Source organism: Malassezia vespertilionis, chromosome 3 (assembly GCF_029542925.1).
Source record: "Malassezia vespertilionis chromosome 3, complete sequence".
NCBI lineage: Eukaryota > Fungi > Basidiomycota > Malasseziomycetes > Malasseziales > Malasseziaceae > Malassezia > Malassezia vespertilionis.
In genome coordinates this window covers 841,940-863,137 of record NC_079249.1, presented here as the reverse complement: position 1 = coordinate 863,137, position 21,198 = coordinate 841,940, and the positions used below count along the sequence as shown (strand labels likewise).

General features: G+C 60.5%; 10 protein-coding genes across 10 annotated transcripts; 5 read left to right on the top strand and 5 right to left on the bottom strand.

The window, feature by feature from the left end:
- Positions 1-46: 46 nt before the first annotated feature.
- BCS1 (Complex III assembly protein translocase and chaperone) lies at positions 47-1,801 on the top strand (the record flags this gene model as incomplete). Its single annotated transcript, XM_056206755.1, has 1 exon — positions 47-1,801. The coding sequence occupies one exon, from the start codon at positions 47-49 to the stop codon at positions 1,799-1,801; it is 1,755 nt and encodes a 584-aa protein (XP_056062730.1).
- A 7-nt stretch (positions 1,802-1,808) lies between these two features.
- On the bottom strand, positions 1,809-3,295 carry MVES1_001919 (uncharacterized protein; the record flags this gene model as incomplete). The annotated part of the gene is made up of 2 exons (XM_056206754.1): positions 1,809-2,996; positions 3,023-3,295. The coding sequence occupies 2 exons, from the start codon at positions 3,293-3,295 to the stop codon at positions 1,809-1,811; spliced, it is 1,461 nt and encodes a 486-aa protein (XP_056062729.1).
- Positions 3,296-3,437: 142 nt separating this feature from the next.
- TIF32 (eukaryotic translation initiation factor 3 subunit A) lies at positions 3,438-6,470 on the bottom strand (the record flags this gene model as incomplete). Its single annotated transcript, XM_056206753.1, has 1 exon — positions 3,438-6,470. One exon carries the CDS (start codon positions 6,468-6,470, stop codon positions 3,438-3,440), a length of 3,033 nt encoding a protein of 1,010 aa, XP_056062728.1.
- Positions 6,471-6,627: 157 nt separating this feature from the next.
- MVES1_001917 (uncharacterized protein) lies at positions 6,628-8,085 on the top strand (the record flags this gene model as incomplete). Its single annotated transcript, XM_056206752.1, has 1 exon — positions 6,628-8,085. The coding sequence occupies one exon, from the start codon at positions 6,628-6,630 to the stop codon at positions 8,083-8,085; it is 1,458 nt and encodes a 485-aa protein (XP_056062727.1).
- A 58-nt stretch (positions 8,086-8,143) lies between these two features.
- Positions 8,144-12,223, bottom strand: MVES1_001916 (uncharacterized protein; the record flags this gene model as incomplete). Its single annotated transcript, XM_056206751.1, has 3 exons — positions 8,144-12,085; positions 12,115-12,177; positions 12,203-12,223. 3 exons carry the CDS (start codon positions 12,221-12,223, stop codon positions 8,144-8,146), a joined length of 4,026 nt encoding a protein of 1,341 aa, XP_056062726.1.
- A 186-nt stretch (positions 12,224-12,409) lies between these two features.
- PUP1 (proteasome endopeptidase complex) lies at positions 12,410-13,310 on the top strand (the record flags this gene model as incomplete). The annotated part of the gene is made up of 3 exons (XM_056206750.1): positions 12,410-12,958; positions 12,985-13,213; positions 13,243-13,310. 3 exons carry the CDS (start codon positions 12,410-12,412, stop codon positions 13,308-13,310), a joined length of 846 nt encoding a protein of 281 aa, XP_056062725.1.
- A 123-nt stretch (positions 13,311-13,433) lies between these two features.
- On the top strand, positions 13,434-16,508 carry MVES1_001914 (uncharacterized protein; the record flags this gene model as incomplete). Its single annotated transcript, XM_056206749.1, has 1 exon — positions 13,434-16,508. One exon carries the CDS (start codon positions 13,434-13,436, stop codon positions 16,506-16,508), a length of 3,075 nt encoding a protein of 1,024 aa, XP_056062724.1.
- A 42-nt stretch (positions 16,509-16,550) lies between these two features.
- Positions 16,551-18,035, top strand: MVES1_001913 (uncharacterized protein; the record flags this gene model as incomplete). Its single annotated transcript, XM_056206748.1, has 1 exon — positions 16,551-18,035. One exon carries the CDS (start codon positions 16,551-16,553, stop codon positions 18,033-18,035), a length of 1,485 nt encoding a protein of 494 aa, XP_056062723.1.
- A 13-nt stretch (positions 18,036-18,048) lies between these two features.
- On the bottom strand, positions 18,049-19,569 carry MVES1_001912 (uncharacterized protein; the record flags this gene model as incomplete). The annotated part of the gene is made up of 1 exon (XM_056206747.1): positions 18,049-19,569. One exon carries the CDS (start codon positions 19,567-19,569, stop codon positions 18,049-18,051), a length of 1,521 nt encoding a protein of 506 aa, XP_056062722.1.
- Positions 19,570-19,636: 67 nt separating this feature from the next.
- ssh4 lies at positions 19,637-21,115 on the bottom strand (the record flags this gene model as incomplete). Its single annotated transcript, XM_056206746.1, has 1 exon — positions 19,637-21,115. The coding sequence occupies one exon, from the start codon at positions 21,113-21,115 to the stop codon at positions 19,637-19,639; it is 1,479 nt and encodes a 492-aa protein (XP_056062721.1).
- Between the last annotated feature and the right edge of the window lie 83 nt (positions 21,116-21,198).

The following is a 21,198-nucleotide window of genomic DNA, read 5'->3' as shown; positions in this document are numbered from 1 at the left end:
TCATGAATTCACGTGATGTATCCAGCCGCTGGGGCTTCCTCCACCGATGGCATCCACCGCGTCGGTGCAGGCACCGACAGCCGATCCGCGCGCGGAACCGCGCGCAGGGGGCGGCGTGTCTGGCTTTCTGGGTTCGGTCATCGACGGGAACCCCTACTTTTCTGCAGGCTTTGGCCTGATGCTTTTTGGCGGTGCGCTTGCGTACTCCAAAGGGCTGATTACATTGGGCGCGCGATTCGCGCAGCGACGCATGCTCGTATCGCTCGAGATCCCTTCGAAAGACCGTGCCCACCCCTGGTTTCTGCACTGGGTAGGTGCACAGGCCCAGGCCCAGGCGCTGCGGCGCAAAGCCAACAATGGAAAACTGCCGCGCGAGTCCCTGCTGGCGTTTTTAGGCTTTTCCAAGGCGCCGCTCAAAGGTACGCACGACGGGCATGCGTACGAAAGCGAGGTACACGATCCTTTGCGTGCAGGAAGCGGGAGTGTATCGCCTGTACGCATCATCAGTCGTGATCTTGCCGTAGATACGCAGTACGAAGAACCGACGAGGCGGGCGGCTGCAAGCGGCGCCGAGCGCGGCGTTGCCACATTTTCGCTCGTTCCTGGCCCCGGCACACACTGGTTTCGGTACCGCGGCGTGTGGATTCGTCTGGAGCGCGAGCGCAACGGAAAAATGGTCGATCTTTCCAACGGCGCGCCGTGGGAAACCGTGACGCTCACGACACTCGCGCCGCACGCGAGCCTCTTTCACCAGCTGCTCAACGATGCACGACAGCTTGCGCTTGCGTCCACACAAGGCAAGACGCTGCTCTTTACGAGCTGGGGCGTCGAGTGGCAGCCGTTCGGCCATCCACGCCGAGTGCGCGAATTGGACAGCGTCGTGTTGCCGGAAAGCTGCAAGGAGGAGTTGGTGCACGACGTACAGCGATTTTTGCAGCGCGGCCCGTGGTATGCCAAGCGCGGTATTCCCTACCGGCGGGGCTACCTTTTGCACGGTGCGCCAGGCTCGGGCAAAACATCGTTTATTACTGCGCTTGCCGGCGCGCTGGATTTTAACATCTGTTTGCTGAACCTCGCCGAGCGAGGCATGACCGACGATCGCCTGAATCATTTGCTCTCGAATGCGCCAGAGCGGAGTATCATGCTGCTGGAGGACGTAGATGCAGCGTTCCAAGGCAGGAACGCGGATGCGCCAGAACGGTACGCGGATGGATACCAGCCCAACGTGACCTTCTCAGGCCTGCTCAATGCGCTCGACGGCGTCGCATCGGGCGAGTCGCGCATCATTTTCATGACGACGAACCACCTGGAGCGCCTCGACGCTGCCCTCATTCGGCCGGGCCGTGTGGATATGATCCGCGAGTTGGGCGATGCGACGCCGGAGCAGGTGCGCGAGTTGCTCATTCGCTTCTACTTTAGCGATAGGCTCGAAGAGCGAGTCTCTGCGGCGCGCCGCGCGCGCGGACACGACCCTCGCGAATTCAGCCACGCACAGCACGCACAGGCGCCCGACGCAGATACAGACTACTACCGTGAAGCACTGTCCAAAACCACCACGGAACTGCACACGCTTGCGGATGCATTAGTCGTGCACGCCGCAAAAGCGACGCAGCGCCGGCGCGAAGCACTGCATCTCACGCCGGACGGCTATCCGCGCGAGGGAGCCGGCAGTGCACGCTTGCAACGTCCCGCTTCGCGCGGCGGTGTCAGCATGGCCGAGCTGCAGGGCCTCTTTATTCGATTTGCCGACGATCCGCATGCGGCAGTAGCTGCGTTTGGCGAGGAGTCTGCGCAACTATAGTACATATCTAGTGTGTCTTCACAGGGTCGCTCATGTAACTCACGGCTGCAAAGAGCGCAAAGAGCAGCAGCTGGCCGAGCAAGTCGATAATGGCCGTGACGTACGGCATGCAGGACGTATCGGGATCAAAGTCCCAGTACCATAGGAAAAAGCAGAGCCAGTGGGACATGCACAGCGCAGTGCAAATTAGTAGCACCGTCAGGACAGAAAACAAGACCCCAAACAGCCACCCAAAGCGCAGAAAGCCAAGGAGCCGCAGTAGAAATACAAACCCAATCTGGACACCCGAGGTGGATAGAAGCAAAAAGATGGGAAGTCGCCATCCTTGCAATGGCGCACAAGGCCGCAGCGAGGCGAGGACTTGCGCTAATATGCCGTGGCCCACACTGGACGCTGCTGGGCGCTCGGGTGCGCCGCGCTGTGTCAGCGGCACATACTCGCCCTGCGTCACACTTCGCGTGGGCGCAACCACATTGCCGCTGTGCAGTGCAGAAGACATGCTCGAGACAAGGATCGCAGCAGCAACGCCGGGAAGCCCCGCGACTATGGGAGATAGCAGCGGCAATCCCTCGAAGCGTGCGGCATTCTTGTCGAGTAGCACGCCGGCAAAAGAGCTAATGAGCGCCGCGGAGAACAACGGCGTCCAGCCGTGCGCGACCAGTTCGTGCACGTAGGCATTACGCAGCGTGACCACAAGAAACACAATGCACAGTATAATGAGCAGCGAAAAGACAACAGTCGCAATGCCAGTGCCCTCAAACTGTAGCATTCCCGCGGCCAGGAGCCCCAGCATTGTAATGGCGATCAAATCGCCAAGCGAGCCTGCAATGGGCACGACGGTGTTGTCTGGATTCATCTTGCTGCACCGCGACAGAATGACAAGCGCACAAAGGTTCATGCCTTGCACGGCAGAGGACAGCGACGCTGCAAGCATGGATACAGCAAGCACAAGTGCAAATTCAAAGTAGCCATTTTGTAGCCGCGCGGCGCGGTCCATTGAGGCATGGCCCGGGGTATGTACTTGGCCTCGTGCGTGGACATTCGCATCGGAGGGGGAGCGATCATGGCTCCCTAAAATAAAAGACAGGATGCCAGCGGCAAAAGCGACAATCAACGCTTGTGCTTGGAGCAGTGCCATGTTTCCCAAAACGATTGCGCGACGCGTCCGCCGATTGTCAAGCTCGCCGATATTTGCCTGGGTAAGTAGTGTGCAAGACGTACTGCTGTAGACATACGCAGAGACAGGTTCAGCTCTAAATTCCCTTTTAGATTCATCATGATGGGGACCAGGATGAAAAACTTGTCTACCTTGGAGAACGCGCTCCAATGCGTGATGTTGGCGAGCACAGCACCGGAGAGCAAGAGACCTAGGAGCGCCACGATGAGCATCGGTAGCGTCTGCATTAGCAAAGACGCCGTGCTTTGCATTTCGTATCTCTGCTCTGGGACCGCCTCCGGGGGGGTATCCGCACGATGGCCCGCATCGTTTGCCATGGTCGGCGGCGCAGACCAAAAGGACCAATCTTGCGAATTGCGCCAGCCCAACCTCCACCGGTGCGCCAAGCGCGTCGTGGCCCAATGACACTTATTATATAGCGTGCGCTACATTTCTATGCAGTTCCATGGCAGTGCAGCGTTAACGCGCACTGGGCGGACGGTACGCTCCACTGTTCCGTGGCTTGACAGGCGTAAAGCCATCGTCGTTTTTTGCTGGCGGCTCCGCCGCAGTCCTTGCAGGAGCATCCGGCGCATTGCCACCCGCGGATTGGCGCATACGCGAAAACGTGCCCGGCACGTACCTGCCGCTGCTCTCGGATGGCTTGCTTGGCGCACGGGGCTCCATGGCGCGGGGCTCCATCGTACGGGGCTCCGTGTTGCGCGACAAGTCGCCAGGGCGGTAGCGGCGGTTGGCAAACATGGGGTCGCTAGCGCCGCTTGTGGGCGCCGCAGCGCCGCCTCGCCGCCAAACCCCCCCGTCGGGCTGTTGTGTGGACGCGTGGCGTTCCCTGTCCAGGCGTTCCTGTGCCTTGGCCTGTTGTGCAGCCTGCTTCTCGGCCTGCTGGCGCAGCAAATTCTCGCGCTCCTCTACTTCCGCGTGTTTTCGCGCGTCGAGTTCAGCACGGTGCTGTGCATCGGCGCGTGCCTGTTCGGCCATGCGCTCCTGCTCCTGCGCCATGCGCTCCTCTTCCTCGGCAAAGTGCTTGCGCTCCTCTTCCTCCTCTTCGCGGCGCTTCTCTTCCTCCTCGCGCATCCGGATGTGCACGGCGCGGCGCTGCTCCTTCTCCTTTTCGATCTCGTTCTGCGCCTGGGCACATTGCTCATCGTACAAAGCACATCGCTTGCCGAGCAGCATGTTTTTCATATTCTCATAGTCCGGCGCGACATTCATCAAGAGCTTCTTCATCGCCATATCGCGTTCGAAGCGCTCTCGCGCAGCCACAAGCAAGCCCTCCCTGGCAAGCTTGTGGTTCTCCAGATCCACTTTCTGCTGCCGTTCGTAGTCAGCAGCGAGCAATGGCTGCTCTTCGCGGCGGTAGGCGCGCTCGATATGGTCCATACGGCGTTGCACAGTGCGCAGCTTGTCGCTCAGTTCGCGTTTTTCGCGCTCGATCTGCTCGACTTGGAGCTGGACGAGCTTTTCCGTGTCGAGGCTGGCAAACTCTTCCTCGCTGAGTTTGAGGCCGCCCTTCTCCTTGAGGGACTGCGCCATCTTGCGCGCCTCTTCCAGCTTTGCCGCCTCCATCTCTTTGCGCACATGCTCGAGCTCGCGGCGGCGCGCCTCTTCGGCGAAGCGGCGCTGCTCGGCTTCTGCTTGCTCGCGCAGACGCTCGGCCTTGGCCACGGCCTCTTCCTCCTCCTTTTTCTTCGCCATCTCGCGCAAGAGTTCCTTGCGGCGCTCGAGCTTCACCTTGCGGTCCATGGCAAGTTGGTGCTCCTTGTCTGCCTCGGCAATTGCGCGGCCAAATGCGGCGTTGCGAATATCTTGTGCTGCGCCGAGCGTATCCTTGTCCACCACACGGAGCGTGGTGTCCAGATTCTCGGCGAGGCGTGCGAGCTGCGTGCGGACGAGCTCCGAAGGCGTCGCTTGCAGACGCACCAAATCCTTGTCGCCAGCGCCGCTCACGGCCGGATGCACATCGGCTGCAAACACATCGTCCTGGAAGGTAATCGCCTGCGAGACATGGTCAATCCTCAGGTTGAGATGGCCGCGCTTGCACGCGTTCAAGCAAAACTTTTCAATGTCTGCGGCGCCGTAGTGGTACGGCGCTTTGAACGCGCCAACAAGCTCCATGACCTGCTGGAGCTTGACAGAATCGTACACTTGGCTCAGCTGCTGCAAAAGACGCGTGAGTACAACGGAGTGAAGTGGCTTGACGTATTTTGCCATGTCGGGGTCCTGTGCCACTTGGCGCAGAATGGGCTCGATCTTGGCACAGATAGAGAGGGGATGGAACTCGACCTCGAGGATATGGTAGAGGTTACGCAGCTCTGGATGCACGCGGCGCAAAACATTGCGGTTCAATGCCTCGCGCAAAAGGCCCGCACGCGTGGGCGTACGGCCAAGCCCAAGCAGCGCATTGAGACGGCCGGTGCGCTGGCGCGTCTCCGAGTCCGTCTGCAAAAAGTCGGTGCGTCCTTTGTTCAAGTTGCCCGTGCCAGGGGCTGTAGAGGCAATCACGGGAACGGCCAATGCACTCAAAAGCACAAAAGAGGCCATGCGCGCCTGTTCTTCCTCGCTGTGTGCAGTGAGGCGCGCGAGTGCATAATACCTGTTCCACGCGGCTGCATGGAACAAGTGGTTGTCAGAGACAATAAAAATGCGCGTGAGTTTCTCGTAGTAATTCGCCATCATGGCGGGCTTGGGCGCTTTCTTGGCAATGGTCAACAAATTATGCACATCTTCCACACTGCGGAACGCCTCTTGCCAGAGCTCCAGCTCGACAGCAATGGTGAGCTGCGTGAAACGAGTGTCAAGGTGGCGCTGGAGTGTTTCAGGATCGGAGAAATCAATCGCATTGGTGTGATGGGCAGAGCGCGCGACACTCTGGAGGTGCTGGCGGAGCACCTCGCAAAGGCGGCGGAACTCGGATTTGCGCTGGTACAGAAGGCAAAAGCGCAGCGCTTGATCAGAAATTTGCTCGTACGCAGTCTCGAGACGAGTATTGTTTTTCAGTATGTCAAGCGCGGTGCGGTATGCTTCCCAGAGGAACTTGAGCCAGGGCGTGACCAGTGTGCGGTCCGTACGGTCGCGCTCCTGGTCCTGGCTGACGCTGCCGAGCAAAATGCTTTCGGGCGTCTCGCTCTCTTCCAGGTCGTCAACGTCGAGCTCTTCCGCGGCGGCATCCGCACGGCTGCGCGCCTCGCTCACCTTTGCATCGGCGAGCTTGATGAAATGGTTGATCACGTTCCAAATCGACTGGGAATCCGTGTTTTGAAACGCATTCTTGTACTGCACCAGTGCATCTTTCGCGGCGCGGCCACGGCGCTGGTCGACACAAAGCTCCATGAACCGCTCCATCAAAGGCTCGAGCGAGGACGACGGGCCCTGCTTGAACCGGCGCGAAAACGTGAACTCATGGAGCGCCTGCAACGCGGCACCCGCCTGGCCGACATTGATCAGCTCTTCAGAGCGCTTCAGAACCGCTTCTGGCTTTATAACAGGCGGCATCGTCGGTGCGAGTGGACAAGCAGTCTGTCGAGAAAAGAACGCTGGCGCAGAAGGAGCGAAAATGGGTTTTTCCACAATGCCCGCGCGGCGCGGCAGCGGTTCGGCCGAATTGTGCGCTGCAGCGCCTTGACAGTGCGCGACGATGCCAGCGGCGACGATGCCAGCGGCGCTCTCGAAGAATGCCAAGCGGCGCGCGAAGAAGAAGCAGCAGCGGTCAGAGGGACATGTTTCGCCGCCTCAGCATGTTGAGCCCGTGCGGACGGACACCGCACCCGCCGAGCCGATGGAAATTGTAGCGCCGCATGTGGATGGGCTACTCGCAGCACAATTCGCCAACGTCTTGGAGCGCTACCAGCCACCCACGGAAGAGGAAGGGGATGCACAGTCCAAAGGCGAAGTTATCTATTCAGACGAAGATATGGACGACGAGGAGGAAAAAGCCAAAATGGCGTTCCCTCTTTCTCGGCGTCGGCAGCGCCAAATGGCGCGCATGAGCGCGGCAGAATTGAAGCAAATGGTGGACCATCCCGAGCTGGTCGAATGGGCAGATACCGCTGCAGCAGATCCGTGTCTTCTTGTGCATTTGCGCACAGTGCGCAACGCCGTGCCTGTGCCGTTGCACTGGGGCGCAAAACGCGAATATTTGTCCCAGCGCCGCGGCATGGCCAAGAAGCGCTACGAACTACCCTCGTACATTGCCGAAACCGGCATTTCGTCGTTGCGCGAATCGATCAATGCGTCCAACGTGGAGAAATCAGTCAAGGCCAAGACGCGCGAGCGCGTACAGCCCAAGCTGGGGCGTATGGATATCGACTACCAAAAGTTGCACGACGCTTTCTTCAAGTTCCAGACGAAGCCTACTTTGTCGCAGTATGGCGAGACGTACTACGAGGGGAAAGAGTTTGAGGTGGGCATGCGGAAGCGCCGGCCTGGCGAAGTATCGGCTGCGCTGAAGGAGGCACTTTCCATTCCGCCTCTTGCGCCGCTGCCGTGGCTTATTGCGATGCAGCGCCACGGCCCGCCGCCGAGCTATCCACACCTGCGCATTCCCGGCCTGAATGCACCGATCCCCAAAGGTGCTCAGTGGGGCTTCCATCCAGGAGGCTGGGGACGCCCGCCGCTCGATCAGAATGGGAATCCTTTGTATGGCGATGTCTTTGGCGAGCAGGAGTGTCCAGAGTCGGCACAAAGCGCAGCTGTTTCTGGGCCACGTGAATACTGGGGCGAGATGGAGCCGGAGGAGTACGATGAGGAAGAGGAAGAGGAAGAGGAGGGAGAGGAAGAAGAGGAAGAGGAAGAAGAGGAAGAAGAGGAAGAAGAAGAAGAAGCGGATCTTGGCGGAACGGCAGGCGTCGAGATCGAGAGCGCACCCACCGCTTCTGGCCTCATTACTCCGTCTGGCATGCAGTCCGTTCCAGAAGGGCTCGACACACCTGCGCATATTGAACTACGCAAGCAGCCGCCCAGCCATGCACACCCTACAGGCCCTCCTCCTTCCGGTCCGCCCCCACAACTATACCAAGTCATTCCTGAGCGTGAGGGGGGCGCTCGCGGTCGTGGATTTATGGGCAGCGACCGCCTGTACGATTTTTCGAATGGTGATGAGGCGTCGTAGCACGTACATACTACCTATACATGTCCAATCACGTCATGAGTATGCAATTTATCCACATCTATGTAGACCACTCTTGCAAGAATGCATCGGCTTCTTGCATGACTTGGCTCAGTGACTTCTTATGGGTGCGTTTGGCCGGCGCCTGATCTAGTTTCATCCCCGACACCGTCTCGCTCTCGGCACCGCCCTTCAGCGGGCTCGGCGCTTCCGTCGTCTCTGCCGATTGCGCCGCCGTATTCGATTCCGGCGTGGCCAAGCGCGGTCCGGATGGTTTCCGCGGCCGCGACTGCAGCTTTGGCGGCGTACAAACAGCGCTTGCGCCATCGTCCTCGGCGCGGTGTGTGTCTAGACTGCCTTTGGCGCTCTGCACCGGAATCGCTTGAGACTCATGCCCAGCATCCAGCGCCACCCCGCTCGTCTCCAGCCCGTCGTGCAGTGCATTGGTAGAGAAAGGCGTGTGTAACACTTGGTGGAGTGCCGGGCGCGGACTTTTCTGCATGTGCGGAATGGCTTGGGGGAACACATTCTCAAGAACGACGGCGTGCTTCTCTGCATTACCAACCAGCCAGTCGTCGTTTGCGCCGTGCGCCTCCTTGCTGCGCTGCTGCTGCACACGCTCTGGCGTCACAGGCACACGCTCTGGCGTCAGGCGCGCATCGTGGCTCAAAGAAAGCACTTCCATTTCATCCAAAAGGGACGCAGGGACCGTGCGAAAGACATCGGATCGCTGCGGCGTGCGCGGCTTGGAGTTGCGCAAGCTCTTGGGCATTGTCTGGCTGTCATGCCGCTGTGACGCCGGACTCTTTGGCAGCATGGACGCTGTGTCTGGTGGCGTCGGCGTTGTGGCTCTGTGCGGAGCATTCGCTGGCGCAGAGTCATCTTTCTGCAGCGCCCCTGTATCGTGAGCATCCATCTTTTGCTCGTCGACGGACCCCGACGTCTCGCTGGGGTGGTCCGATTCCCATTGTGATACGTTGCCGAACGAGGTGCGCTTCGCGTTGGTCTTGGTCTTGAAGACCCACAGGTCCGGCACGCTGTCTTCTGGCGCTTCGTCCTCGCTCGACTCTTCGCCGTGCCCGGCGAGTGGTCCGGTGCCCACAGAATATGTGGATTTCTGTCGTGCAGAGGATTGGGTGTGGATAATGGGCGATGCTGCCGAGCGTGTAGGCATGAACGGTGTACTCGCATTGGACGACGCGCTCGGTCGTCCTGGGCTGGACGAGACAAGCCTATTTGCGAGAAGTGCGGGAGTGGTGATGTGGGTGGTACGGTGTGCATTCTGCGCAGTATCTTGCTGCAAATGCTCCGCCGTACGCTTGTCATGCGACAAGCTGGGCTCTGCATCTGCATCGCCCATGCTGACAGAAACATCCTTTTCCGTAGTCGTAGCTCTGGCGGACGTGTCAGGTCGTGGCTCGACGCTTGGCGAGCTCGCCTTTGCACTTTTCTGCGCCTCCTTGGTACCAGACGCGTGCTTTGCAAGTGCGGCAATGACGGCTGCTTCTGCTTTAGCCTTCGCGGCTTTGGCGTCGCTTGCAGCGTCGGACGCTGGCGCCGTGGACGCATGAGCAGGTACAGATTCTCCTTCTCCACGCGCAGTTTCCGACTTGCCACTGCCCGTCACAGGCTCGGCGTTTGCCGGCAATTTGCTCGGCTCGTTGGGAACAATGGCGGTGCTTGGCACTACGTCTTGCTGTGCAAAACCAACGCTTTGTACGTTGTCGAATGTCTGTGTAGGCTGCTCGGTAAACGCTGCAGCGCGCGCCTGTTGTAGCAGTCTCGCATTCGTTTGCGCGATGCCATCTTTCTCGGCCACTGCAGCGCCGTCTGTAATGCATGGGCTGTCGTTATGTACAGGCGCGACGTTCTTTGCGAGTTCGGGTGCATTACATGGCTGCGTTGCTGTGCGTTGAGCAGGCAAGCTGTTGCTGTCTGCAGATGATTTCGACGCGTGAGCGGAGGGCTCGCTCGAGTGCATGGCAGTGTCCAGCACAGGCGTGTCTCGTGCGCAAAAAGCCTGTGCGGGTACGTTTGGCGATGGCACCGCTGCTTGCGCGTCCTGGACAGCGTACGTATCGGCATGGTCAAACACGCCTTCCATCGTTTCTGCATTTTCAACAGGCTGGCTTGTGCCCATCGCTGCATCGATGCCGCTAGCGCTCGAGGTTGGTGCGAATTTTTGCGATACACTGGAGAGAGTCAAGGTCTCGCTTGCATCGCTCGTTGTAGCCGGCCGGGATGCAACGGCCACACTGCTCTTAGCCGCCTTCTCGTTTTCCCCTGCGCCCTTTTCTGCACTTGATTGGTCCGACGCACTCTTGACTGCTTCTTGCAGTGCATCTTTTGCAAGGGCAACTGCGCTCTTGTGCAAATGCTCTTCTGGTGTGTTGGACGTAGGCGTCGCTAGATCATTGCTTTGCTGAGTGCTTCCGCGGCTCCCAAGGGCCATGGGAGCCGCTACTCTCTCTTGTTCCAAAAGCGGCGCTAGGCGTGATACTGCCCTGTCGCAAGCAGTCTCCTTGGCCATACTTTGCGATACGTTTGGCACGGCTGCGTCGCGGTTTGAATTGTGCAGCTCGTTCAATGCAAGGCAAGCACCGGGCTGGCTGGTCGTACTACTTGAGCGATCATCCTCCAAGCCGAAATCCTTTGGCATGCCCGGTGCCTCTGGCAAGGCAGGTTGTGGCACTTGCTTATCGTCCATGTTGCCAACGTCGGAGGGATGCGCCATAGCACTGTCATCCACGTTGCCGCCACGAGCAATGGTCCCAGGCGTAGGCGTAGAAGAGCTTTGCTGTTTGTTCTTTTCCACGTCCAATGCAGCATCCTCCTTGGACAGTGCAGAAATAGGTGGTGGCGCAGCTAGAAATGCCTTTTTCTTGGTCAATGTCAAGATTGTCTTTGCTGCACCAGAGGTTCTCCTTACGTTGGGCATTGTCAAGATGGCGGCGGGCGCATCTGGCAACGCCTTTTCATTGCGCGTTGCCAAATGCTTTGAGAGCGGTATGTTTGGCGTCGGTACAGCATCGGTCGGCGCAGTTTGCACCTTTTCAAAAATACCCGCACCATCATCTTTGGGCATAACCACTGCGTCACCCAATTCCTTGGCACCCTCTCTTGCCACGCTTGCAGCATCCACTGCGTCCATCTTTATTGGGATAGCTTCTGCAACCGATAGATCGCTTGTATCCATCTGGCCATGCTCCGCAGTCGCCTTGTCTATCGCCATGTCGTTGTGTACTACCGGTTCCACTGGCTCTTTCGCATCCACACGCTTCGACGCAGCATGGCTTGATAATACGGGCACTGTCCCGCGCTCCAGTAGCGCATCTGCCTGATCATCGGAAATATGTACATCCTCTAGCCCCAAGCTGCGGAACAGTTCGTCGTTCTTGCGTGTGGACTCTGTCTTGGCCTGCCGCGCTCGGCGCTCTTCCAATATCTGCTTCAATGGCATACTTTTGAGCGTCATCCTCGGAGCAGTCGTCTTGGATCCCGGTTCTGCTCCAATCGTGCGCGCAGCTTCCGCTGCAAGATTGCGCGAGCTGTACGCCTGCGGATCGTAGTGGGGATGCGTCGTAGCCTGGCGTGCGGGTTGTACCTTGGGCTCCGCTGCGGGCACTGTCGGCAAAGAGTCTTTGCGCGGCGCGCGATCCAAAGGCTTGCTAAGATCTCGAAGCAATGTGTCTACATCGTTGTCGCTCAATTTCGTCCCCTGCGGTAATATCGATGCAAGCATATCCTCTTCGTCCGCAAGCGTACGTTGGCCCGGTCCAGCAGGCGTTGCCAACAAAGTCGGTGCAGGCGGAAGCTTTGCACCGCCTTCGTGCGGAGCCGACGCTGGTAGCGCCGCGGCAGCGGCGGCTTTCGCCGAGGTCGCTTCGGGCCGCATTTTCAGAAACGGGACCAACTCCCCGTGCTCAACAGCATTGTCAAATTCTTCAAAGGTGCCACGCCATTCGTTGTGCACAAGAAGTCCAGGGAGCTGTGCATCGAGCGCCTGGCGTAAGCATTTCACGCGCAACGCACCTTGCGCCGCCAGCGGCGTTTGGCGTCCTCGTCCGACGCAAGGTCATGAAATACGAATGGGATCTGGGGTCAGTAGACACGATCGTACCTTGAATGCCTTTAGCACCATCACATATCGATCATGGCGCAACCGAAGCGCCGGATTTCCTTGTATCGACGTCGTAAACAGTTCGACGTGGGCACTCATGCTGGCTGCGAGCGTAGAAAGCAACACTTGGCGCTGGGACCACATGACTATCACGTGATCTGATCAGCGGCCGCGCGTCGGCAGCGTTGCGGGCTGCAACGACGGACGATGGCGGCACAGGAAACGAGCCGCAGTGGCTTTGACTTTTCGGGCCACACGCGGAATGCATTCATGTCTGAGCATGGGCACGTTCTGCCGCGTGCAACAAGCACGGGTACGACGATTGTTGGTCTCGTCTACAAAGACGGCGTTGTGCTCGGTGCGGATACGCGTGCTACAGAAGGGTCCATTGTAGCGGACAAGAATTGCGAAAAGATCCACTACATTACCGACAATATCCGATGCTGCGGTGCAGGAACTGCGGCCGACACCGAGTTTGTCACGAACATGATCTCGAGCAATATGCAGCTTCAGGAGCTGTCGTCGCGGAGGCGCGCGCGTGTCGTTGGCGCAATGACGATGCTGAAGCAACACTTGTTTCAGTACCAAGGCCACGTTGGTGCTGCACTGGTCCTTGGTGGCTACGACTGTACCGGTCCCCAGCTCTTTACCATTGCACCGCACGGTTCCACGGACAAGTTGCCGTACGTCACGATGGGTTCGGGGTCTCTCGCCGCCATGTCGGTCTTTGAGAGCGGCTGGCGTGCAGACATGGAGGTACGTGCCAACTCTACTTACACCAGGAACAAGAGGCCGTCGATCTCGTCGTTGCTGCGGTCGAGTCTGGTATTTTCAACGACCTTGGCTCGGGCTCGAATGTCGATGTGTGTATCATTCGCGAGAAAAACACGCAGATGCTGCGCAACTACCGCAAGCCAAACGAGCGTGTACAAAAGGAGCAGAACTACAAGTTTCCGCGCGGCACGACGGCATGGACACGCGAAGAAATCTACAACATGATTGCCAAGGAAGGTGCGTGGCGCGACAATGGCTCATTACAGACATTCTTGGATACGGCCTTGCACCACCCGTAGAGTCCATGGAGACGGACACTATCGACGCGGCGTAGCGCACCACCCACGTAGTTGCATGTACTTGACCACGTGCCCACCACGTGGCGATGAGCACACGGGCCGGCGCGCCCACAGCGATCGTCTGTACGGCAGCGATGAGTACCGCAGGAGCGTCAGCCATGACGCTCAACCTTAGCAATGCTGAGCGCCAGACATTTACGCGGCTGTATGCATTTGCAGACCCTAACCAGAGCGGCATGATTACGGGTGACGCCGCGGTGAAATTCTTTGAGGGATTTAAACTGCCCACCCTCACGCTCGGAAAGATTTGGGCGATTGCCGACGAAGGGAACAATGGTTTTCTTACGCCAAATAACTTTGGCGTGGCTCTTCGCTTGATTGGGCGTGCCCAGCGTGGCGAGAGTGTAAGCGAGAGTGTGGTGCAAGTGCAGGGCGCTCCGCCCGTGTACGAAGGACTCGCTGCTGCGCCCGCTGCGCCCGCTGCCAACGCCGCGGAGACGACCATCAACGCCGAGGACAAGGCGCGTTTTTCGCGCATTTTTGCATCGGCGGGCCCCACCAACGGGCTCCTGAGTGGCGAGCAGGCCAAAGACTTGTTTGTCAAGTCCAAGCTCCCCTTTGCGAAGCTCGGCGCCATTTGGAACTTGGCGGACACGAAGTCGCGCGGCGCGCTGGATCTGGCCGACTTTGTGATTGGAATGCACTACATCCAAGGCACGATGAACGGCACCGTTTCCGAGCTGCCGGCGACGCTGCCTGCTGGCATGTATGAGCAAGCATCTGTACAGCCTACGACGCCTGCACTGCAAGCGCAGCGCACTGGCACGGACCCTGTAATGTCCACCTTTTTTGCCTCTCCTGCGCAGCCATCGCGTACGAGCAGTGTCGCTGTTCCTTCCAGTACGTCGCTCATGCCGCAGCCCACCGGCGCCGCACAAGGCGACTGGGCGATTTCAGCGCAAGAAAAAGCCAAGTTTGACACCTTTTTTGACTCGCTTGACACTGCGCACACTGGCCACATTGAGGGCTCTCTTGTGGTGCCGTTTTTCATGCAGAGTGGCCTTGATGAGCCGACGTTGGCGCATGTATGGGACCTATCGGATCTCACCCAAGACGGTGTGCTTACCAGGGATGAGTTTGCCGTCGCGATGCGCCTGATTAATGACAAGATTGCAGGGCGCGCAATTCCTGACCAGCTCCCTCCAAACATGATGCCGCCGGGCATGCGCGCGCAGAGCCTGCCCGAAGCCGTGGACGTGAAGCAGAGCGAGACGCAAAAAGAGCTCTTTTCTTTGCTTGATTTTGACGCGCCGCCCGTCTCGTCTGCCGCTGCTGCGACTGCTTTTGCCGGCTCCAACGCCGCTACCTCGCTCAACATGCCCCCCATGCGGCCTGCGGTCCTGTCGAAGAGCACTGCTGAGACGCAGACAAGAGCGCCTGCGTCCCGATCCACCACGGCGCAGTTCAACGCGTTTGACGACGACGTTGCGGCGCCTGCACCCGATCCTGCGGAGCTTGCGGGTACACAGAGTGCGATGCGCAGTACGAGCAAGGATCTCGACGACTTGCGCACGCGCCGCAGCACTGTCGAGGCCACCGCTGCACAGAACGCAACCTCCCTCGCAGAGCTCGAGGCGCAGCTCACCCGTGCACGCACCGAGCAAGCAGGTGAAAAAGCTGCTGTAGCAGAGCTCGAGGAGCGTGTGCTTGCCCAAGGCAAGGAGCTTGACGTGCTCCGCGAGGATGTGATTCGCACCGAGAGCGAGCTTAGCGGCTTGCGCTCCCAAAAAGACGAGCTTGAGCAAACGCTGCTGCAGGACCGCGAGTCTGTGCGCGAGACGAAGCGTACGCTGGCCGAGCTGCAAGCGGATCTGGCCTCGATGCGCGACGCGCGCGATAGAGCCGAGGAGGAGGTGCGCCACCACGCAGGCATTGCGGCCATCGCGGATACGCAGCTGGCGGCCGCGCGCGATGAGCACGAGTCGCTTTTGGCCATGCCCCCGGTCCGAGCGGAACCTGTGGCGAAGCGCAACCCATTCGAGATGGGCGGTGAGCCGCCGAGTGCCGGCACAGCCACCTTTGAGTCGATGTACGGCTCGTTTGCGACTGCAGAGCCCCTTCAAACCGACCTTGGCCTGGACACGTTTGCGGGCATTGCGGGCGTCGGCGCCGGAACCGCTATGGCAGACAGTGTTGAGCCACGCGCACAAACCGTGCATCTTGTGGATCCCACCGGCGCGCCGGCCACTGCATCATTTTTAGCGGACCCAAGCGCAGAAGGAAATGCGCATGCTGCAGTGGACAGTGTGGACGTAGGCGAGCATGCTGATCAGCTCGTTCACGACACGTCTTTGGACGAGAGTGCGTACCTCGACGCCTCGCCTCATACACGCGACGATGCACAAGGCAAGGACCAGCTTCACTTGCCCGGCGGATTCCCCGGCGAAGCGGATGCTGCCTCGCCAGATGCGGCGCGCGCCGAGCCAAGCTCAGCACAAGCCCCGCCGCTTTCCGCCCGTGTCGCCAATGTACAGCAGGCGCCGTCGGATTGGTCTGCGGCGGCTGCGCCTGCATCTGCGGCTGCGGCTGCATCTGTGCCTGCGCCTGCGCCGCGGGCCGGGCTCGCGTCGATGTGGCCCACCGGCGCAGCGCCAGAAAGCACAGCGCCAGAAAGCACGCTCGACGGTGCTGCAAACGCCCGCCCTGCCACCACCGTCACCGACGCACCGTCTGCGCGGAAATCGACGCTGGACGAATTTGACTCCGCGTTTAAAAACCTGGGCTTTGCCCATGTCGTGCCGTCCAGTGCAGACGCCGCGGTTCCCCAAGCCGACGCGGAACAGCGGTTCGAGTCCTCGTTCGCGCCTGCATCGGCATCGGCGTCTGCGCCGGGCAAACCGCTCAGCCCCGCGCCGGCGTATGGCGAGGGCGTGCCGCTTGCGTACCTTTCCAACACGGCCACTGCGCCTCCTGTGCATGCCCCGACCGCACAAGCCGCACCGGCCGCACAAGCCGCGCCCGATGCTTCCGTGGCCGCCCGCTCGGTTCCTTCTGCGCCGGGCCAGCGCTCCTCACGTGCACCCACGCCCCCGCTCCCAGGGGATCTCGGCCCCGTCCGCCAGCTTTGCCAGATGGGCTTTTCCCGCTCCCAAGTCATCCGTGCCTTGGAGCGCGCCAACTACCGCACCGAGCGCGCGCTCGAGCGCCTCTTGTCCAACAGCGGCCGTGCCTAGTCCGTAGAAGTCACATGATCCCTTTTCCTTCCCTCCGTCGCGATGGCTGGCAGTGCACGGTCCACGCCTGCGCCGCTCTCCCATGCCGACGTGCGGAGCATAAAAGCCCGGCTATTTACAGCGCTCGGAAAGCACTCCGATACATACTGGACGGCCTTTGGAGCGCTGTGCACGGCGTCGATTGACCGCCGCGAATTTCACGCGCGAGTGGAGCATATCCTTTCGCCCGAGTGTTACCCGCTGCACAATGCGCTCGTGCTCAGTATGCTGAGTGCAGCATACGCGCGGCAGACCAGTGCGCGTTTGCGGCACGGTACAGGCCACCGCCATGCGCCACTGAGCCCGATACAGGCTGCCGCACACGGGCTCTATGCCCTCGACTCCGATTCCGATACAGACGCGGATCCTGCCGTGGGAGGCTTGGATACGCGAAGTCTGAAACGACTGCGCCATATGTATGCGGGTCTCTCGCAGGACGAGCGTGCGCGCCTGAAACAGCTGCCGAAAACGAGTCACGGCGGCGTGCACACCGCTGCGACAGTGTGGGCCGGCGCAGGCGCCGAGCTCCTTGAAAAGAAGCGCAAAGAGGACGAGAAGCGCAAAGCGATTGAGGAGCGGCGCCGCACGCGCGAGATAAAGTCGTCGATCGGCGCGTTATCGTGGCGAGCCACGACCGTGCAAGCTGCCGCACATGCCGATGCACAGCGCCCGCAGCTTTCCTCGGCCACGCAAGAAGCATTTATGCGCGGCATTGTTGCGCCGCAGTGCAGTGAAGCGCACGAACTGCCCGACGTGCATCTACTCCAGGACCGCATGTCGCTCGCTGCCGTCGAAGCGGGTCTTTCCGGCGGCGTCCAAGTGCAGGCGGCGGCCGTCGTGCTCGCTGCGCTGCAGGATCATTTGCGCAATGTCATCAGCACTGTCTTGCGCAGTGTACGCAGCCAGCGCGCTGACCAAGTCAGCGACAAGCCTCCGCGCTTGCGCATGTCTGACATGGCGACGTTGCTGGAGCTCGCGCCGCACGTCGTCGTCGAGCCATTGGGACAGGGGCCAACTGAGCGCCTTTTGGTTCCCGACGAGGCTGCTCAGTATACCCACGCGCCCCATCCCATGGCGCTTTTTGCGCGCCAATGTGCCGTGACGACACTTGGCGCGGCACCGCCAGGCACAGCGCCAGAGCCTTCGGCGAGCGAAGAAGATCCCGAGCGCCAGTTCCGCGAGCGGCAGCAGCAGCACCGCGACGTGGTGCGCAACCAGGTCTTGCTGGATCAGCTGGCACCGCTACGTATGCTGGACCGCCCCGCACTGTGTGAATCGATGGCCAACGGCGAGGTGCAGTGGTCGCCGCAGCACGTACAGGCCGCGATGGAAGGGCCCGACGCGCTCGGCACCGCACTTGTGCAGCACTACCAATCGAGTCACGCCAGCAACCACCACCACCACCACCCCAATCCCGCACACCGGCACAAGGACGAGTACTTTGACGTCGTCGATCCGATGGCCTTGCTCGGCAAGCTGTGTGAATAGGATGTAGACCGTACTATAGTGGACTATCGAGCACGTCCCAGCGCGCACGCAAGCCCTCGAGCCAGCGGCCGTACAAAAGCGACGCAAGCCGCGACGCTGCGGCAGGCGTGCGCACTGCGCTCCCAGCGCGCGGATGGCCAAGCGCGAGGACAAACTGGTCGAGGTAGGCTGGGTGCTGGCGGCCGAGCTGGCTGAGCAGGCCTTGAAGCTCGTAGAGCATACCCGCGCCGTCCTGCTCGGCATCCTGGCCGGCCTGGTACGCAAGCTGCTCCAGCGCTGCTTGCACACGCGTCTGGCTTGACGGCGCGCGTGCAAGCGACTGGACCGGCGCGCGCGGCGACTTGCGCGGCGAGCCTTCTTTCCATGCGTCCACGTCCTTTGGCAACGTCGGCGCATCGGGACGCGGCGTGTGCGCTGCGATATGTACAAGCGGCGCGGGTGTCTGCACGGAAACGCGGCTGTCGTCACCGAGGCCCATGCGCGAAGCTTGCACGCCGCGCTCCTCGCTCTCGTCGTCAAACGCCCATTCGGAAAAGCGGCTGGTATCGAGCACCGAGTCCTGCAGCGCGTCGGACAAATCCGAGCGGCTCGTTTCTGCCGTCTCGCGTGCGCGCTCCTCTATGCAAGCGCGGACCAATGCTATATCGCCCGCGTCGCGGACAAACGACGTCGAACCCAAAGCGCGTGCAGACGCGCGGTCCTGCGGCTGCTTGGCGAGGCACCGACTGACAAACTCGGCAAACTCGCGTGAGTAGCGCTCTGCATCCAGCTGCGGCGGATTCGCCTTGGGAATGAGAAACAGCGCACGCATGGGATGGCACGTCGCCAGCGGCGGCTGTCCATGTGCCATTTCCAGCGCGGTGATGCCGAGCGACCAAATATCCGCGCTTGCATTGTACTTGGACTGCTTGATTACTTCGGGCGCCATCCAGTACGGAGTACCTACCAGCGTCCGGCAGTGCGAGTTGCGGTGCAGGAGCTGCGCCGCGACGCCAAAGTCGGCGAGTTTTACCTCGCCGCGCTTGGAGAGAAGCACATTCGCGGCTTTGATGTCGCGATGCACAATGCCTTGGGCGTGTAGATAGACTAGCCCAAGCACGATCTGCCTGCATATCGCGGCAATTACACTTTCAGGAAGCGGGCCGCCGCGCTGGATCAGCGAGAGGCACGAACCGCCGTCCATGAGCTCCATGACGACCCACAGCGTGTAGCGCCGCAAGAAACTGCCATAGTACCGCGTCACCCGCTCGCACGACTGGCACTGCGCCAGACTTGTAACCTCGCGCTGGATTTCAGAAAGGTCCTGCACTTCGCAGCCTTCGCCAGCGCTTGACTCGAGGTGGATTTGCTTGACGGCGACGACCTGCGTGGTCGGAGTATGCACTGCCTCGTACACCTGGCCAAAACTACCGCGCCCAAGCTTGCGCACTATGGTGTACTCTTCCCACGGCCGCTCACTCGATTCAGTCGGCAGAGGGAGCGGCCGCACTTGTGCGCGCGTCTCCCAGCGCCCGCTTCGCGAGCGGAGCGCCATGCGTGTTGGGGTGGAGGTATGGAGGTGTGTGGTCGCGCCCGGCGACGCTATGTACATCAAATCAAATCTATTCCACAGAAACGCCAAGAAGTTCGGTGTGTGTTTCTTGCGCTGCATCGTCTGCATCGCGCGCGTGATGCCAGGTTGCCGCTAGGTGGCGCAGAGAAGAGAGCCACGGGCGCGACGCAGACTGCGCTAGGGGCTGCGGCGATGTGCGCACCGCAACAGGCATCGCTTCCTGCGCGCGGCTGTCGGACTCGGCGTCCGGCGGCGCATGCGCTGCGGCCGAGTACGGCGGCGGCTGCATGCCTACGATCTCGTGTGTAGATGGTGACGCAATCGACGAGCGTGCAGGCGAGTGCAGCGTGTCCATCCGTATCCCGTGCTGTGGGGGCGGCGTGGAGCGTGCCCAGTTCATGGCTTGAGGCAGCGCATACGGCGGCACACGCGGCTCGCTCGGAGATGCCACGGCACGGACCGAGTCCAATGGCAAGCATGGCTGCCCCTCGCTCGCTTTGCACCCCGTCTCGATGAGGATACTGCCAATATCGTGGCCGTACGCAGGCGGCGGTGCAAGTGTGCCGACCATGGGCGCAAGTCCCCACCGCTTAACATTCGCCTCGATGAGTACAAAGCCAGCCTGGCCAAAGTTTACATGCACTTCAGCGGGCCCATCGGCAGCAATGGTGGGAAATAGATTAAACTCGTGCAGCCCGACAAACGCATCGCCGAGCTTGCGCCCATTCTGCGTAAAAAAGACGGCGCCCGTGCGCGGACGGAATCCAACCCCAATCACGTCGCCCTGTATGTATGCTGGTCCGTAGGATTGGGCATGGAACGGGTGGTTATAGCATTTCAGTCCATGGTGTGAAAAGTAGCCGACAGAGTGCTTGCAGTAGCCCGGGAAGCGGAAAGAGGGATACGGCTTGGTTGCAAGGCCGATCGCAACGGTGGTCGTGGCAGGCTTGGAAAACATCTTGGCTTCCCAGTAGTACACATCTTTCATTTTTGGAAGAGGCAGGTTGCTTTGCATCGTGCAAGCGCCGCCCTCGCTCTGGCTCATGCCAGGGCTGCCGCCGAGAAACTGGATCTCCGTGCGGCCAGAAACCATCGCACCCTGATTCACTTCGTAGTCGGGGTCGAAATTCCACGCGCTGACGCCTTTTTCCTGGATGCCAAGAAATTGCGGCATGGTAATATCAGTATCGCGTGGCGACAAGGGGGGGTACTGCAGGCACCACTGTGCTGCGAGTGCATACCCTGCGCGCTCGCTCGGATCAGCGTGTTCGAGCCACTCTGCCTGTGCATCGGCAAGCGCGCCCGTGCTTTCACGCTGCTCCTCGTGTGCGACATTGATCGGTCCTTCTACATCACTTAGAGTAATGCCTCCGCGCAAGTGGAATGCCGCGCAGAGCAGCAGCGGTGTGATGGCTACAAGCGCCACCACGGCAATCAGCAGCAGGATCGGGAAAAGCAGATCGATAAAATCAGGCTCATCGAAGTCAGACTCTCCCTGGAAATAGACGACAAACGATGCAGGCGCCATCGTGCACCTTCCGCTAGCGCGGCGTTTCTATCTCGCAGTGATGGCCAAGCGCGCGCGGCGAGCCCCGCTTTGGGCGCTCGGCG